Source organism: Sparus aurata, chromosome 3 (assembly GCF_900880675.1).
Source record: "Sparus aurata chromosome 3, fSpaAur1.1, whole genome shotgun sequence".
NCBI classification, from domain to species: Eukaryota; Metazoa; Chordata; class Actinopteri; order Spariformes; family Sparidae; genus Sparus; species Sparus aurata.
In genome coordinates, this window is record NC_044189.1 from 22,257,050 (window position 1) to 22,275,430 (window position 18,381).

Genomic DNA, 18,381 nt, shown 5'->3' on the forward strand with positions numbered 1-18,381 from the left:
GTACGGCGCACAAATGAATGCTTAGTATTCACACTCACACGCTCTCGAAGGCCATCGTGCAAACATGGAAACATGCATTACTTGTGGATTGGGACATGGTTTGGCGTGTCAGTTTGTTTTGGGCCCCGCAGGACGAAAACACTAGCGTTTTAATGAACCTGGGCCCTAGAATGGGCTCCTATTGGCTGATGTTGGATACCACACTAAAAAATAGAAAGGGCTTATCTATTTTCCTTTCTTTTTGACCTAACATGCCATCTCTGTTCCCTCCCACACTTGCCTCCCAGCTCCCTAATCTTCACCGGTGGTGCTTTGCTCCTGTTCTAGGTGGAGGTAACTGGGGCAGCTGGAACCATTGGAGTCTCTGCAGCAAGACATGTGACTCCGGTTGGCAGCGTCGCTTCAGGATGTGTGAGGGCACCGGAGTTACGGGCTATCCCTGCGATGGCTCGGGAGAGGAAGTCCGGTCCTGTAACGAGAAGAAATGCCCAGGTCAGTCACTCTGGGGATGATGTGTGTGTGAGCTGAGAAAAAGGAGAAAGGGTAGAAAAGACAGAATCTGTGCTTTTTTTTTAAATGTATTATTCATGCTTGAAAAGACTGTATAAACACTTTCTGCCTTGGACGTTTTTTCTTTCTTCTGTGTGGCTGCATATCTCCGCACGCCTCTCCGCGAGGATCCCTGACAGAGACAAAAGAGTGTGTTGTGTCTGTGTGTGCGACTGATCTGCATATGCACAGTGTATGTCAGGCAGATTGGAAGTGATTCCCAGTGGTTCGCACCACAGCCAAAGGCCTCTATTGCGTTTTTAGAACGGCACCTGTCTCGTCTTTATCTGTCTCTGGTCCTCCTGTCAACTCACATACCCATCCATCTTCACCTCCGCATTGATTTTTTCACATCCCTGCCTTGCGCTGTCTCTTCATTCTCCACTTACCTGAGAGATACTCAATGTGGCGCTCCTCTTTAGCATTGTTTTTATCACGCTAATCTCACTCGCTTGCAGCGACTCTTTCTGTATTCCTCCGCCATGTTCAATGTCAGAATGTCGGCCATCGAACGATACAGAGAGGTTTAATAAGCTCGCCTTGTGTTTCTTCCACGCGAGCCTGAATGCCACATGTGCACAGGGCTTGCATCCAGCTCTGACAGGCTACAAATGATGAACTTTCGAGTGCAGCCTTCACCATGACCCCTTTGTTTTGAGTAGCTCTCAGGCCTCTTTTTTTTTTTACACAAGGCGAGGATCTTGTCTGTTGGCATTGCAGGGGAACATCAGATCATATTTTCTGTCTCTCCGAGTCCCCCTCTCTCCTCGCTCTCCGTCCCTCTTCATCTCTCTGCATCGCCTCTGCCAGCACTCGGCTGCCCCCTCGGAATATCTTCAGAGCATTCTCCCCCCGTTTTTTCATCAGGGTTATGAAAGAGAGGGAGGGGGGGAAACAGATGAATAAAGAGAGTGAGTAAGATGAAGAGGGAATGAGATACAGTACTGAGGCAGTGACACTGACAGAGAGCACTGAGCAATGTACAAGGGAATAAGATTGGGAGCTGCTGCTGCAGGAGAACATTGATTTGTATCTTGTTTTTTGTGCTTTTCTGCTCCCTTTTTTTCGCTGCCTATGTATGTGTCTGTGGGAGTGTGTGCGTGGTGATTTTTCTCTTTCTCTGTGCCTGCTAGACTGCGCTTCATTTCACTTTTTTTCTGTCTATTTCTCACCCACATCCACAGCTCCTCACGAGATATGTAAAGACGAGCACCTTCTCTCTATGGCGTGGAAGAGAGCCTCAGCTGGAGAAACTGTCTACAACAAGTGTCCAACTAACGCCACTGGTCAGTCGCATGACGCTTTAGCCAATATCTGTTCACTGTCAGTACAGCTGTCACACAGCTTGTGTGAGTATTTCTTTGTGTGATTCAGTTTGGACTGGAGTTCCTTATTTCTTTTTAAAGAATGTTTTAGTTAAGCGACGCACATTACACCGGCGACTCAAACTGTAGCGAGTTCACACAAGAAACTTGGACAAGATGCTAAAGAGTGAAGCCAACATTCGAAAAACTGTCAGGCTAGAGAAAATGAGAGAATGAAAGAGTCAAAAGCAAGAAGACAATTTCGAATAGTTTTGTTTCCGAAGTTTGTTAGCCCCAAGGGACGTACGCTAGCACCATGTTACTATCACGAGCAGAAGCTAAACAGAATAACCTTTAGAAGCTCAAACTTAATCAACAGGTAATCCAAAGGAAGAACATTTCGAAAATGGCCTACAGGACATTAGTTTGTTTGCCCTGCAGATGTATGTTAGCATCAGGTAGTTAGAAAAACCAGCACCCACAGAGAGAAAACCAAGGACCCACAGAAACTCATAATTATCAGTAAGAAATCATTTAAGAATATCCAACAGGACTAAAAAAGAAAAAGAATGTCAACAAGGCCAGCATTTCATTGTTAACCCCGCGAATGTAGCCTAGGATAGCACCCAGTAGTTGTCATGTGCAGCGCTATGAGAAGGAGGAAGCTCTTAAAACATATACTCAATCAACAGAAAATCTAACGGAACAAAATGAGAAAGTGTCCAACAGAACTAAAATACATTCGAACAGGGCTGACGGACGTTAGAACAAGGTAGTTAGCAAAACCAACAGCTATAGAGGGCAAAAGCAGTAGTTCTATCAAGTGTCCCTGTAAGCTATGGCGGTGACTGAGCGTCCATAACACCAAAGCCCTTCAACTGGCTCACCTAAATGGAATGCGGCCATCATTAACGTCACACATTCCACCTGTGCTTTTCCTTTCTGCCTCAATCAGTATCATGCGAAGTCGCCTGGCAAGGGCTCGAATATTATCGCCGTTCACGTATTTGTAAAAGTCACACACTCTAGTATTAATTTACTCTCATTTATGTTTTGCATTTAAGTGACCTCTGAGTAATTGAGTGCAACAACAGCACAGCAGTGGAATCAGTGGAGCTAAAGACAACACTGTACAGCAGGTCAAATTATATTGAAGATATTCTAAATGATTCACTGTTTGCATTTGGAGCATGTAAGCTCTCGGGTTGATGTAAGTGCTCAAATCCCTGGCTTGTCAAAATTGTCGTCCTTAAATACCGCTGCTATGTCATGGTTTTGGCCTGCATTATCCAGCATCTATCTTTAATTAGTACAGCAGCCACGCTCTGCTTGAATGCAGCTCAACCTTTATGTTTTACTTATCAAAGCAATAAACTGCAGAGTTCTTAAATGGCCGACTGCCAGACCTTTCTTTCAACTCCCGCGAGCAGAAAACAAGAGCAAAATGGGATTCTTTTATTTTTTTTACGCACTTTTCTTCTTCAGAATGGAAGCCAAGGGCAGTTGTGGTTCAGAATCCCTGTAATATAAACATGTTTTAACATTTTCAAGCTGTGGCACCGGCTCCCACATCAGAACATGCCTGGATCAGGATGCCAGCCAGTAAAATATTATAACTTACAGAACATTACATTGAAAGGTAAATCAATGCATTGAATTAGATTAACCATAACCTTTACAGTTTATTCATGTCAATCAATTGCTCATAAAAAAGGCGGAGCCAGCGTTCAGTAAGTGCATATTTATTTGGCTAGGGAAATGGCTCTGTCTTCATAAAGTATTTTGGCAGCCTTCGCCGGTTTATCTGCCGGTTGCCAGGTTTGAACAGCCAGCAGGTACGAGCTGCCAAACACTGTAGAACCGCTACAAATAAAGTACTCGGTGGTTCTAACTATTCTCTGTAATGATTTTTACTGCGAGAAAAGGCCAATAAACTCAAAACATTATCTATGTCCTTATTTTTTCAAAGGTGGCAGTAAATTTGCTGTGTTTTTTTCCTCTGTGTATTAAAATTCATCAAGCAGACAAACAATGTATTAACTTTTGTTTTCAGTGTTGTGATAAATACCAAGAAGCAAGATATTTATGTATTTTTGGCTGCAATATATATTGTTTTATGTTTATCTTAGTCCATTTCTTTGTCATAAACTATGTGATACTTCAACAACATCAGATTTTTTTTTTTTTAACACCACATTAACAGGTTCTGGGTAGGTTTCATTTCCAACTCTGACCAATTCCCCATAAAGTGTCTCTCTCTTATCTCCCTCTTTCTAGGATCTGCTAGTCGTCGTTGCATGCTGGACAATAATGGAGTTGCTTTCTGGGGTCCTCCGAGCTTCGCCAGATGCGTCTCACTTGAATATAGATATTTACATTTATCTGTAAGTTCCCTCACAGCAGATAAGTCACCCCCCAAACTCGGGAACTATTTCTACATTTCTTTTTTTATCATCTTTGGCAAGAAGATAAAAGATGTGTACAGTGTTCCAGATTGTATCATTTCAGCGACGTCGTTACAGTCTCAACCTCTCTGACTGCTCGCCTTCATCTAACTTGTTTGTCTCATTAGTGAACTTTTGAGAAAGTAAAGGCTCCATCTGTGTTTTGTTTTTTTTAAAGATTCTCTCTGCTTTGCTTTCCCCCTTTTTCACCCATCATGTACCTTTGTGAAACTTTCCTCTTCAAAAAGTTTACAAAATACAGGAGTGCCTTTACTCAGGGCTCGCCGGTATCTCTAATTAGCTTTTCCAGAGCTTTGCGCTCACACTTATCAATTAATGAACATAGCTAATGAATGTGCTCATCAGCCAGGCTGTTTTCCTGCTCTGTGAACTTCAACCTTTCCCATCTCCTCGATGATGGCAGGAGGAGATGGGGGTCAGGGATTGTGCGTGACAAAGCTGATTGCACTGTTAGCTTCTGTTCCAACCTTTCATTAACACCAGGAGTCAATAATTAATTTTCTGTGATTGCTATTATCTTCTGTTCTCCCAGCCTCTCCTGCTCCCTCTCTGGCTTTCTCTTTGCATTTTATGTAGACACACACTTGCTCTGTGCCTCTGAAGTGATGAGATCCAATTTCTGCCTGAGAGTGCTGCTAGGCCTCTATTCGCTCGCATATTTTGAGCGCAAGCACTAAAAAATCCAAGCATGTACATATATATTTATACATATATATATATATATATATATGCTTCCATTTCGAAACATCCCCCTCAGCTCAAATACAAAACATTTCTGAAGAGGGGAAAAAAAAAAACATGATCTATGGTTCCTTTGGTCTCGCTGTTTTCTGACATTTTTACCACCTTCATATTTTTGAATAGAAGCAACAGTAAGTGCCAATAGGCTTGCATTTCATAATCTTAACTGTAACCAGCAGATGTGCATCCATCGAATGTTCTTAATTTCTATCTCTGTCAACACATTGCAGTTACGAGAGCATCTCGCGAAGGGTCAGAGGACCCTGGCTGGGGAGGGCATGTCTCAGATCGTAAGAAGTCTCCTGGAGCTCTTGCAGAGGAGGAGCTACTACAGTGGCGACCTTCTCTTTTCCACGGAGATTCTGCGAAATGTGACGGACACCTTCAAAAGAGCAACCTACATCCCAGCTCCCGACGACGTGCAGGTGAGAGGAGCCTTCTGTTGCAGCCCTCTTAAGCCGCACACCATACAAAACATGCGGTCATAGACACACACTTTCACACACTTGTTACGCCTGTAAATGTATTCAGTGTAGAAGCTCTGCTTTCTACAGCACGGGGTGTGAATAGCAATGAACTACAGCGACACAGTTGCTATGGCCTCAAAGGGGATTTATCTTCAGCAGAGTTTTTCCCTTTTCACCTCCCGTAAGAGAGCAAAATGCACCTGTCTCAGTCAGTCATTTGACAGACAATACTTTATGTTCTACAAAATGCCTGCATACAGATGACTACTGTACCAGACTTGACAGAGAATAAACTGCAGTACTGCTGCGGTGCTAATGGGTGGTGGGTGCATGCTAGCTACCTAATAGGGGGCAACTGACAACGCAAACATGCAAGTGAGAAAATCTAATGGCCGTTCTGCATTAACAACTGAGTGTGTCTTCATCCTGTGTCTAGAAATTCTTCCAGATAGTCAGCCTCATGTTGGACATGGAGAATGTAGAGAAATGGGAGGACGCTCATCAGGTAAAGACTTCTCCCTCTCTCTGTGCATGCCTGTTGCTGTATGTGTGCTTCTATAACAACTGCTGTGCAAAGTTTCTTAGCAGGGCACTGTGTAGTTTTAGAGAAGAAATTCAAACTTAGATAATGTAATCATACAAGCTATGTATCTTTTTTTGTCTCCGTAACTGAATAAACCAGCTGTTCTCAGAGGGAAATAAAGTCCCCAGAACGCGGTTTGGGGCTAAAAAAAAAAAAGGTGGCGGGGTCCGCCACATATAAACAAAGTAACACACTATGAAACTGTGTTTTTCTTGAAGGTCATTTTGTTTATTCAGTTTGTTCAAATGAAGAGAGGTTGTTTGTGTAGTTTGTTTAGGCATGAAAAATCAATCACTGATTCAAATGTCTTCCCCAAAACTGCAAAGTGCACCTTTAAAGGTCAAATATACAACATTCAGCCTCACTAGATGTTAGGAAACAACTGTTTGCTATGTAAAGATGTAATTGAGTAAAGACATCTTGAGTGGAGAGTGTGTGTGGACATCATTATCAGTATTGAGCTTCTCTGGCTTTTATTTTGGATAGCCGGTCTGGCCTCCCGATTGGGTTAGAGCATGTGTGTCACAGACTTATGCTGCTTTTGGGGAAAACAGGTGTAGCTAACTTTCAACACTTCAAAAGTTGGGAAAACTGTGACGTACCGCTTTGTTTTGGTCTAACATGCTGGTGCGAAACTGCAACTGCTGGTGGGGCTCAATTCCACATTTAGGACCTTTATGTGTTCATGTTCAACATGTGAACTTGTGTGTAAAGACGTGTGTGACCACATCCCACATGAACTTTTCATTCGACTCATAAAAAACACACCTGTCTGCTAAAGACAATGGCCACCTATTATTTACAGATGCAGTGTGTGTTTATGAGTGTGTGTGTGCATGTGTGTGACCCAGCTTGATGCCCTTGAGTGGAGGTGTGTTTGCTTCCCATCTGGACACAATAAACAATCAACCGAAGTTGACATCATATCCCACGTAGTTACATTTTACTGCTGTGGAGCACATTCAGTGGTCTGGATAATGCGAAGAATAAAGATGTGTCAACGGGTGAGACATGTCTCGTTTTGGGTCAGTCATGGAGACAATAATAACGATGCTACTCACCACTCTTCTTTGTCCCTCCATCGACAGGTCGCTCCCGGTGCCGCTTTGCTGATGAGGATCATAGAGGATTTCATTCACCTGATCGGTGAAGCCCAGAAGCCTTTCCAGAGTTTCCTGGTGGTGACCAACAACCTGAGTAAGCGTGACACACGTGCAATAACTGGTTATTCCACAGCAGTCTCCATCTTTAAAGACAACCCTTTGAGTAGATATTGCATAGAATTAAGGGAATTCAGGTGTGAATTTGTAGCATTCTTTATCCTCAGTTGAGCTAATCTATATCGAATCCACTGCAAAAACGATCTCTTTCTCAAGATGCCTTACCTCGTCTATGCATTTTAACAATAACTTTGTGGGTTTCCAAGATGGGCATTGTAACCCCGACCCACAATTCACAGCAGTATATTTTTAACATTTTTGTTTTTGTATCATATTTGTCCAGTGATAACCATCCAGCGAGAGCCTGTGTCGGCAGTTTCCAGCGACATCAACTTCCCCATGAAGGGCCGGCGAGGGATGAAGGACTGGGCCAGAACTGCAGAGGACAAGCTCTACATCCCTAAAGAGGTCTTCACCAGCCCAACTGAGGGTAAGTTGCGAGCTGACAGTTAAGACAGCTCCTAACTTTCATGGGTTTGTGCAGACTTAGGGCTTTGTGGTACCAATCTATACCAATAAGTCAGTTTGAAGGTCGTCCTACGTACTGTACATAAACGCACGTTGTATTTGTAGTTGTAGTTGTATTTATTAAGGGATTTTTTCTGTAAACAACTATCAATTAACCTGCAAGCATGTACACTGGGGTTCAAGCACTGAGGCTATTGCTACACACTGCTAAGGTCTGAACCAGCCTTGGTGCTTGTTTCAAGGTTTTCTTTTCCTTTGAATGGGAAAATCGAGGCGCAACAAACAGATCTCACCCTCGGCATCAAAATGAGGCTGATTATGTTATTTTCAGAGCCGAAAGCGATTCCAGAAGTCTGTCTAGCATCAGGTTTGAGCGCTCGGCTCAAAAACCAAGATTTGGATCTCTTTTAGCTGTCATCTTCAATCTCAGTGTGGAATCCTAGACATATGAGGCTTCAGCCAAGTCAATCCAAGAAGTTATCCCTGTGTGGATTCACACAGCTTGCAGATGTGTCTCAGGGAGAGGGGATGGATGGATTTTTTAAGGACAGTGGAGGGTACTGCAATGTTGAGAAGGATTTGGACTGTAAAGAGGCTCTGGAGGGCTTTTTCTAGAAGATGCAGGTCTTTCATCTATGAAGAAGTGCGCTGCATCCCCTCGAGAGCACCGAGTCCTTGTGCGATTTTAAAAGACATTTGTTTGCTTTCAGCAGCACAAGAAAGTTGACTGCCGGTTGTCTCGACGCCTGCAAATCTTTATTTTCCACAAGGTTTCAAATAAAGCCAAGCAACATCCAAAGAAATGGTCCAAAAACACACTTAGAAATAAATATGGAGGAGAAGCAGGAAACAAGGGGGCATAGGAGGTGGAGCCGTAAAGGGGGAAGAAGGGGACTTCAAAGTGGAGAAGAAATAGGTTTAAAGTGGAATAAAGAATTACTGTGGTAGATGCAATCCTCTACCAACGAAGGCAAAGGTCACCTCCCACAGGAAATTACACTGGCAAACTTCCTGTCTGGCACTCCGTCCCCATGACCAAATTAAAGTTCAGAGAGGCTTCAAGCTGAAAGAGCAGAGCTGTCTCTGACCTCTGATGACACAAACCCTCTTTGACTGGCGTTCAAGACATCCTGTATGCTAACCTCAGGGCTCTTCACCTCAGCTCACCTTCCCTCTCTTTATTAGCCATGGTGTAATGTGCTTGTTCTGAACCATCCGCCCTGCTCTCATGTAAAAGGAACCTTTTTATTATTTGCCCGTGAGTTGTTTTGTTCGAGTTGTTTTTCCAGATATTATGAAACAGCAAAGTCGGATATCTCAAAGGATGAAAGTTAGGCTGCAGCAGGAGTCGTTAGCTAGACCTTGTTTAACGCTGCTGCATTGTGATGTTGTTTTCCGTCTTATCCTCCATCCAGCCTGCCTTTCAGTTGTATCCTCATGGCTCGTAACGGAGAATGTTTTAGTGCTTTCGGTGTGATAACAAGTGAACTGCTGCATTGCATTTACTCGCATGTTACTGTCATTAAGCATATGCTCTTTTGTAAATCGTTCCATCCAAACAGCATATGGCCTTATGAGTTATAAGTACTCCTCGCCCCGTGTTGGAACTCTGCCTCTTCCCGTTGGAAGTCCGTGAGTTGAGGATTTCAGTTGATTGCTATCAGTTTGATTGGTTCATTTACCCCATAATGAAAGCCAGTCTCAGATGGACAGCTTAAACATGCTCATAAAGGCCCGTCGGCGCCATTGTGCGTGCACGTGCGCACACAGTTGCGCACACACGCGGCCGATTGATAGGTTCATGAATCGCTCCACTGGGCAGAGGCCCGGACTGTTCTTCACTGATTTTCGAGGTGACAAACTCCCTCTCTCCCTCCGCCGCCTCTCTCTCTCACTCACAAACACACACACACGCGGGCACTCACGCTGCACACACACATACATCCGAACATGCACGCCAGCAGTGACTTCATATTTCAAATACGCCATCGCTGGTACATGCATACACTTATGCACCATTAACTTTGAAGCATTACTCAAGCAAGAGCACAAACACTCAACTAGCTCTTTCCTCGAATTATGTGTTAAAGTCTGACTTCCTCATTTGCAGTTTTAATCGTCACTATGTTGAGTGTCCAATGGGGAAATGCGATGATTTGGGGGTAAGTAGTTGGTGCTGAAATAAAAGTTGTGCATGCTTAGAAGGAATAGTCCAACATTACAGTATAAAGGCCAACTGAGAAGACTGATAGCACAAGTCTATATAAAACTGGCAATAGACAGTTTTTTGCTTGAACGTATCATTATGAAGTCATCAGTGCTGATTGCACAATGTAATGGCTCCAGTTTAATGACACCACTGGCGCTGAGATTGGTCACCTATAAACCTCGCTTTGACTCCGCTATTTTTGTTCGCAACTGGGCACGAAGTCTCCGGGAAGTCTGTTTCCAGATGAAGAACAGAGTAGCAACCAGGAGGCTTAAAACATTTTTTAGGCAGGGTGAGCTAATGCAGCAGCTAACCCGGCTCTCTCTAAAGTTCAGTGTACATCTGACTAATAACTCATTAACATTTTTTTTTTTTCATACACAGACTGAATTACCACACAATGGCAACAAGACGAGCCTTTAGAAATCCACTGCTACCTGCTTTTATTCACCAAGAAAGACTTATTGCATGTAAATCCCCTTAAAAGGTGGCTGTGCACCAAATTAATTTTTCATTGCCCTGTTGTCCTGTACTGGACAAAAGGGATGCTATTCCGCAGTCCTTTGATTCCGCAAATTGTCTTGTGCGGTGTATAAAACTTGAGAAAAAAGCAAGCGTGCTGAGGAAAGAAACCAGGGAGGAATGAAAAGAGTAACTCACACACTGTCTCGATGGAGCTTTCGATCTCTGATTAAAACCACAAGTTATGGCCCCGCATCAACTCCAAGCATATCTTTTCCTGACAAATGGCGTATTAAAGTTCACAGCTGGTGACTGGTGGTTTGCCATTTTTTTTCCGGATTGCAGCTGACCACCAATCATTCGGATGTTCAGCAGGCGAAAGATTGACAAAAAAGTCTGTTAATGGGAAATTAGAGTTTTGTGATTGAGTGCTTTTGTGGTATTAATCATCCCGGAGTGTAGGAGAGCCACCCCCTCACACACTGATTCACCATTTACCCACAATACTCTGACTTTCTCATTTGCATGCCTTTGCAGACACTGTCCAATTAGGATCCATCACACTCACAAGCTCTCTCATACCGACTTTGATCTGGGTTTTTTGCCTCCTCACAGTCTCAGAATTGCTTGTTCCCCCCGCTGTTGAGTTTTTGTCTCTTCTTCTTTCCCTCCTCGTCTGTCTTGCATAGAGCTATCTCTCTTCCTGAGTATTACCTCTTAGGCAGCAGGCAGACAGATTCTGGATGAGTCACCCAGTATGTCTGATACCATCAACTCCCTCTGTCTCCTCCTCTCCCCCTCTCTGTTCCGATGCTTTTTCGTCGCTTCTCTCTGCCTAAAAGGGCAAAGGAGGGAGTGGCATCTCTCAACATGAACTCTTCGCCTCTTACTCTTCCTCTCTCTGCTTCCTTCCGCCTCCCTCACTTGAGACAAAGTGACATTTACAAAGGGACAGTACGTCTCCGTGGGAGCCCCTGCTCTTTTTGGTGAAAGAGCACTGAAGGGAGTGGTGGAGAGGCAAAGGGTTGTAAAGAGGAACTGTAAAGGATGACAAAGTTGAAAAGTGGGCTTGAGAACGACAGCCACAATAGGGGAGGAAGAAAGGGGCGAGAAGGGAGGAAAGGGGGCTTAAACAAAGGTAAAAGAAAGAGCTCCCAAGATAAAGACAATGAGAAAAAAGAGTGTGGACACGAGCGTTGGACTTTGTTTTATTAACGAGTCGTCTAGCTGTGCAGAAGTTGAGCGTTCGGCAGCATAAGGTCGCACATATTGGTGAAAGCAGTGTGAAATCAGCATCTTAGGCCTGAATTAGTGCTGTCATGTCAGGCTGCTGGAAGGTGCTGCAATTATCCAATCTTTCCAACGTTTCATATTTGGATGTAGTCACAGAATTTGTCAGCAACAGCTGACAACAGCAGTCAATGTAAATACAGCTGGGAGTGCAAAGTTGATGAGACAGCTGATGTCCGGGCTTGTTTGCTTCCACAGCTGATATATATGTTTGCATTTTGTTTGTTCACTTGTCAGAGGCAAAGCACTCCAACTTATAATTGAAATGTCAGGCAGGCAGGTTTAACGGTGTTTCTTGCTTTTTTTCTATCTTCCCAATCAACATTCAGCTAAATGGGCTAAATTATTGTTGATATTTTTGAAAACGAATTTGATAAATGTGTACGCGCCTACGAGCGCATGAAGTCTGACAAATATTAGTCCAAACAATCACAAAGGAAAATAAGGGGTATTCAAAATGAATCACTTGATGATAGATGGATATGTTTTTGAATTTGAAGGTGTTTTTTTCTGACAAACCGCGCCGTCCGTCTGGTCTGATCAGCTGCAAAATTGCCTGTGTTGCAGAGACAGAGTCGGACTCGGAGGCCACCGTGTACTACGTGATCGGAGCCATCTTGTACCGGACACTGGGCGTCATCTTACCTGCGCCAACGTGAGTACTCCTGGTGATATCCACACTCCAATTACATCTCACCTTCTATTCCTTCCCATGTTGTTCTTTTTTCTTTATCTTTCTGCCTCTTTCAATACTTTCTCTGACAAGTTTCCATCTCTCCTGCATTTTCTTTTTTTTTCTCTGCTTCTCCAGACTCTTTCTAATTCCAACCTGCAATTCTCCATCTGTCTTCTCTCTTATAGTGTCTCTATTACTCCCCCCCGCTCTTTGTGTCTGCCTAGTTATCAGACAAATGTCTTGGATCCGCCAAAAAAGTACATTTCCCTCGATGTTTCTCTGTTTCTTTTGCATTGTCATGTATTTTTGGAATTGCGCAGTGGGCTTCGATTGGGTGCAGGCCTAATGGGTCCAGAAACTTGGATATAGAAATTGCAGAAATAGAAGTTAGCAAAAATCGGGAGGTTGTCAAAAGGCCGCTGTGATATGGCGTTTGTGCTGGCCCTGGGCCCCTTTTATTCAGGTCAGTGCTCTTGGTTGTGGATGAGCTGGATCTGTTAAAACCCCTTTTCTCCCTGTAGCTCTGCTGAATGCTAATGGGCGCCGTGTTCTGTTTTAACTTAGGCGCTGGCTCCGGCTCTCTCCATTCTCATTAGGTTTTTATTTGTATGTTTATTTATTTATGTTTATTTTTGCAAACACACTCAAGAAACCATCAAAAGCATCGCGAGGCGCTGGCTGTGGGTTTCTGTTACCGAGTGTGTTTGCTTTCGGCATGCGGGGTATTGAATTCTTTTGCCCATACAAAATATGCCGATAGTTTTCAGCTCATTTTGGCTGATTGCCAGTTCCAACACTGATGATGTGCAGTATGTCCATATTTTATTTATGTAACTGCAGAGAAAAAAAAAAAGTCCCTCTGATGGCGGAATTAAGATACGATTACGCCTGCTCGTATGCACAGATTCACTGGGCTTAATTAGAGAAAACTTGTCTGGTTGCATGCAAATAATTAAAGAGTCATTTGTTGGCCAGAGAGGTTTATTTCATGCTGACGTCGCTGGTGTGCCGGTATTATCATACATCCCGAGCGTAGACGTGTGTGAGGAATGTCAAAAGATGCTCTCCGGCACATTCCTCTGATTTTTCCTCATCATTTCACAAAATCCTAGAGAAAAATTCAAGCTTAACTCAAGTATGCACTCCGGTTCGTAAAAAATAACACTTTTTTTTTGCTTTTGTCCGTGTGATTGTGCGTGTCTCTGCAGTCCCCCTGCGGTGATTAACTCCAAGATCCTGACGGTGACAGTACGGCCGGAACCGCAACCCAGCGAGCCCATGGTGGTGGTGGAGCTGTCACCGCTCATCAATGTAAGTTTGAAAAAAGTAATTGCAGCCGCACTGTTTTTTTTTCTTCTTTTTAATCTGTTTTCATCCAATACAGAACAGTGTCTTAAAGAACATTTTCATCATCTAAACTTTCCCACTCTTGGGTTTCATTAATATGGGTATGTAACTGAAAACCACCAGAAAAACACTTATTTTATTAGTAATATCAAAGTGTGTTATGCAACAACAAGCTAAATTATTCCATGTGAGACACTCTCCAATGCCGAGGGTTTGCATTTTTTTTATTACATACTTTTAAAGGAGCTTCATCCAAGAAAATACATTTGTTTAAGGCTTTAAAGGATTTCTCTCCCAGCTGACCCATGAGTCCTGAGTTCAGATGAAAGAGAAAGTGCTGCATGCTATAAAGCGCCGCAGTGGCCGGCGAATTGCCTGAATAAATGCGGAACCTTTTTGACTTCCTTATATCGAAGCGTCTCCTGGTACCTATTTGGTTTATATTACAGTGGAGTGTGTTATTATGAATGACTCGTGGGGTGTCTGTCGATGGAAAGGCCTAAGTGCAAGCTTAATGAGAGGCACTCTTCATGACCTCAATAAGATGTGGGCTTCATTAGCCAGTCTTCTGTGTAAAGGTGGGCACAGATTTGAAAATAATGTTGAATATTTGATGGTTCTCTCTAGACAGCACAAACAAATATGTGCACTAACTATAGTCTTCAATGAAGTCAGTCTCTTGCTGTGTCACCGAGGACCTGAGGGTCATCATTATTACACACTGTGTCTTCATAGAGATTTTGTGCTCATTCTCCATCCCCCGCCACTCCACCTCCCTGCTTTAACCCACTGATTCATTACGTACTTATGGCATTTCCTTTATGCGCCTTTATCTTTTATCTTCCTATTATTCTGCTTTTTAACACTTTTGGCAGAGCAGAGGTATTGCGGGTTGTGCAAACTCCGTCTAGTGGATGATGTCTTAATGCTGATCGCAGCATGCTGCTCAGGGCTACTAACAGTAGGCTCCCGCTGAGGACGGGCGCTCCTTACCTGACTGCGTTTGTGGGGGCAGATTCAAGTATGCAGACCTTAGTCTAGTGTTTGTAAAGCCATTTTTATCTTGCCTGAAGGGGTCCCCCTGCTATTTAGTTTTACATGTGGCTACATTTTGGAGATTCACAGAAGATAGACTTAAAAAAAAAAGGATTGTTAAAATTGATACAGCATAGGATGAGATATCCTGACTTCACTCCCTGCATATAGAAACAGAGACACTAAATCCTATTTTTTCCATTAAGCAACTGATTAGTTTCTTTCAATAGAGCTTCCCTGCCGATGTCTTTTAGAATTTAGCCCCCCCAGTGTGTACGTCCAAGGAAGAAGTTCACTTACAGTATAATTACCCTCAAGAGAATTGCTAAAGTGACTAAAGTGATGTTGAAAATGAATAAAAAAACGAATTAGATAATACATCTCTGCCATTTAACAAAAAATACAGATACTGCAGAGGATACAAGCAATTAACATAAAATTCCTTGTTGAATCATTCATATCATTGAAATGCAAACAGTGCTCATGGTCTTAGTCATGGCCACACGGCATTGTTGCTTGAGATTAATTTTGGGGGGTTTTAAACAACAAAAAGCAAAATCAAAGACGGAAAAAAATGTGTTTATGCCAAAGGCAAAAAAAAAAAAAAAAATGTTTTACCAAACAATTGTATTTGTGGCACTGCACTGAAAGACCAATAATATTAAAGCTGATTACAATATTTTTGGAAAAATACTTATTGCTAAGCGGCTGTTTGCTGTACTGCAGTTTGTTATTTACAGATCTGAGAGTTATTGATCTTTTCTGTCTAACTCTAGGGGAGAAAACAAATAAGCTCATTTCTTGAAAGTGTAAAGCGATTGCTTTTAAACACTACTGAAGTTTTTCATTTCGCCAAGATATAACCAAACGACTGTACTGTACAGAGACGGATAATTCGCTGTCATTTGATTACAAAAGGCACATGTGAGTATTTAATTCGTCAGGAAATGCTGACCTACTGGATGGGAACCGGAGAAGACAAGGAAACGAAAGGAAGAGCAGAGTCTCCTGTCCCTTTTGAAACAGAGACCCTGCAGCACTGCCTTAAAGAAGACCTTTCATTGTTCTGGCTTTGATTTTTTGCTCTGAACCAAACACCCCAGGTATGATGGCGCCTAGGTGCGAGATTTGCAAGTAACAGCTCTGCGTGCCATCCTGCATACATTTTATGCGGAATACCGGCCGATATTCCCGTCTCGAACAGTCTGTGTCAAGGGGCTACGGTCTTTGGCTGCATTAGTGTCGACCGTCACCGAGCTGCGGAAGCAGTGCCCTGGCAACAGCTGCCTCTGGCTGCACTCTCGGAGGGAGGCGTACTGTAGGGGTCTCCGTGCAGGGTCGTGACTTCACTGAGCAGACATCTGCTCTTGTCTGACTTTCTGTATATTTCCCTGGTGTCAAAGTGTGTGTGTGTCTTTAATGGTGAGTGAGAAGCGGGAAGGCCAGAAACTGTGTATCCATACAGTAGACCAGAAGCCAAGTGTTACTACCCCCTTTCCAGCCATCCTTCAGCTAGCCTTTTCAATTATAAAAAAAGGCAGCACTGGTTAGCTTCATGAACATCAGCCATGGGCCTTTCTGGTAATTTCTCCCTAATCCAGTTTACTTTCATTAGTCAAAAAGCCTCATCCAGGTTGCTCCATTTCATTTTCTAAATCTATAATCTTTGATATGAAGTGGAAAGCTTTTAAGACTCCCTGAACCAGTGGCTCATTTCGTCTAATTATCTTACGCAATTCACCCCCAAATGGCTGCCAATATGTGTTTTTAAGAATACCTTGAAGAAAATGGCTATTCCGTTTGAGCGAAAAAAAAAAGAAGAAGACAGAGCTGTTGAGGTGGACGCCATTGTAACCCCCCATGAATGCATCTGTTAGAACCAGACGCGCGTCGCTCTCCCTTTGAGAGGCATCAGTCGAGCAGACGCTGTCATTATGCAACGTATCCGCACTAAAGAGGAGGCAGACATTGTGGGAGTACGCGGATGTCACTCCCGCTGTAGCGCACAGTCAGACACGATGCCCGCTGATTGATAGTTGGATGATAAGAGAGCCCACCACGCTAATGCACGCCGAGGGACATCTAGCGCCGATGACGGCAGCGGCCTGCCCGCGAGGCAGAACAGAGCGCCGTCATCCATCAATATGTGTCACCTCGCTTCTGATCCTGTGTTCATGGACGTTGCATCATCCAGTCCTCCCGAAAAACCAGCCACGCAGAAACCAAGGATTGGAGATCAGTTACGAGCTGTTCAGAAAAAAGAGGCATGACCTTGTCTTCAGAGAAGTGCCTCCTCACAGTGCAAACTTGAATGTGAATCACCTTCTCTCCCTTCGTGGTCCTTGAAAACTGTTGATATTCAGAAAACATTCAGTTTGCTCTTTGCTCAGGGAGAACTCTGAAGTATGTTTTTCTCAGGATGTAGTGAGTCTGCCTACAGTGGACATCATCTTGTTTTTTGTAACAGGCAGTCCGTGGAAGGCGGTGGAATTACTGCTATAATCCCCTTCACCATGAGGGGGAGCTCAAAGGCAAAGTGCTCAGTGCAGGATGCAGGAAGAACCAACAGACTGGCACAGAGAGAGAGATCCGTGTTCCTCTGCATCAGGCCGAAGGAAGATTTGCTTCTCCGTTCTGTGTACCTCACACAACAGACCTGATCAGTCTCCTTCTAGGTGTATTGGCCAGTTGTTCCTCTCAGACTCGGGTTGTACTTTGAGCTCAGAGAACACCGGTTTGAGGAATGAATGCGACCCAGACGGTCGCAAAGTTCACTGAAAAAAACAATCACAATCCAATCCTTAGCAAATGAGGCATGCAGGTTGAAAGGGCACGGCCGATTCGCTGAAAAGTAATCAATGCACAGATCGCTGAAGATCGCCGGTGGAACAGGTTGTGATGAGTCAGTTAAAGATATTGATCCCGCGATTGATTCACTGATTGAGTCATAGGGACTCTTCCTTCGCCGCCGCGCCTGACTGAGCTTTGATTACCAGATGATTCACCTGCCTTTCGGCCCCCAACGATTGGCTTTTGGCTCCAGTGAGTCAATGGATTAAGAGTGAGCTGGTAGCAAATCTCCAGCGTTTAAACTGTCCCGAGGGGTTGTGTGACTTAGTTTTTTGCAGTTTCAATCAGTTCCTATGAAACATATGAGGGTGATTAGAAGTAAGGGAAAATCATTTATAAAATACTTGACTTCAGTGAGCCTTTACACACACTGAAAGGACCAGTACTTGTTTAGCGTTTTACTGCTTTATAGTTATTTACTTTTACTACATCCCACTGTGTTTGTACTTAAGTAAAGGGAAGTAAAGAATTTGAATGCTTTTCCACTACTGGGTGTTTATGATCCCAACTTGCTGTGTATTATTGTCCATGAAATGGCTTTCCTTCTCTTTGTGTCTTAACTCTCTCAATTGATTGCTCACACACACACACACACACACACACACACACATGCGTCTTTTTTTTTTCTTTTTTCGCAGCTGCAGCATCTATTTGCTGCTCCGTCCTCTGACAATGACTCTTTCTCCATCTCTCCCTCCCGACGTCTGTCTCAATC

At 43.5% G+C, this 18,381-nt stretch overlaps 1 protein-coding gene across 1 annotated transcript in view; it reads left to right on the forward strand.

Annotated features, from left to right (window-relative positions):
• adgrb2 (adhesion G protein-coupled receptor B2) overlaps positions 1-18,381 on the forward strand; it is a 247,813-nt gene that overhangs the window by 127,755 nt on the left and 101,677 nt on the right. Inside the window, exons 7-15 of the mRNA XM_030411455.1 lie at positions 328-492; positions 1,734-1,835; positions 4,131-4,237; positions 5,290-5,484; positions 5,963-6,031; positions 7,198-7,306; positions 7,613-7,759; positions 12,326-12,413; positions 13,643-13,745. Coding sequence (XP_030267315.1) covers positions 328-492; positions 1,734-1,835; positions 4,131-4,237; positions 5,290-5,484; positions 5,963-6,031; positions 7,198-7,306; positions 7,613-7,759; positions 12,326-12,413; positions 13,643-13,745 — 1,085 coding nt within the window. The remainder of the gene's footprint in view (positions 1-327; positions 493-1,733; positions 1,836-4,130; positions 4,238-5,289; positions 5,485-5,962; positions 6,032-7,197; positions 7,307-7,612; positions 7,760-12,325; positions 12,414-13,642; positions 13,746-18,381) is intronic.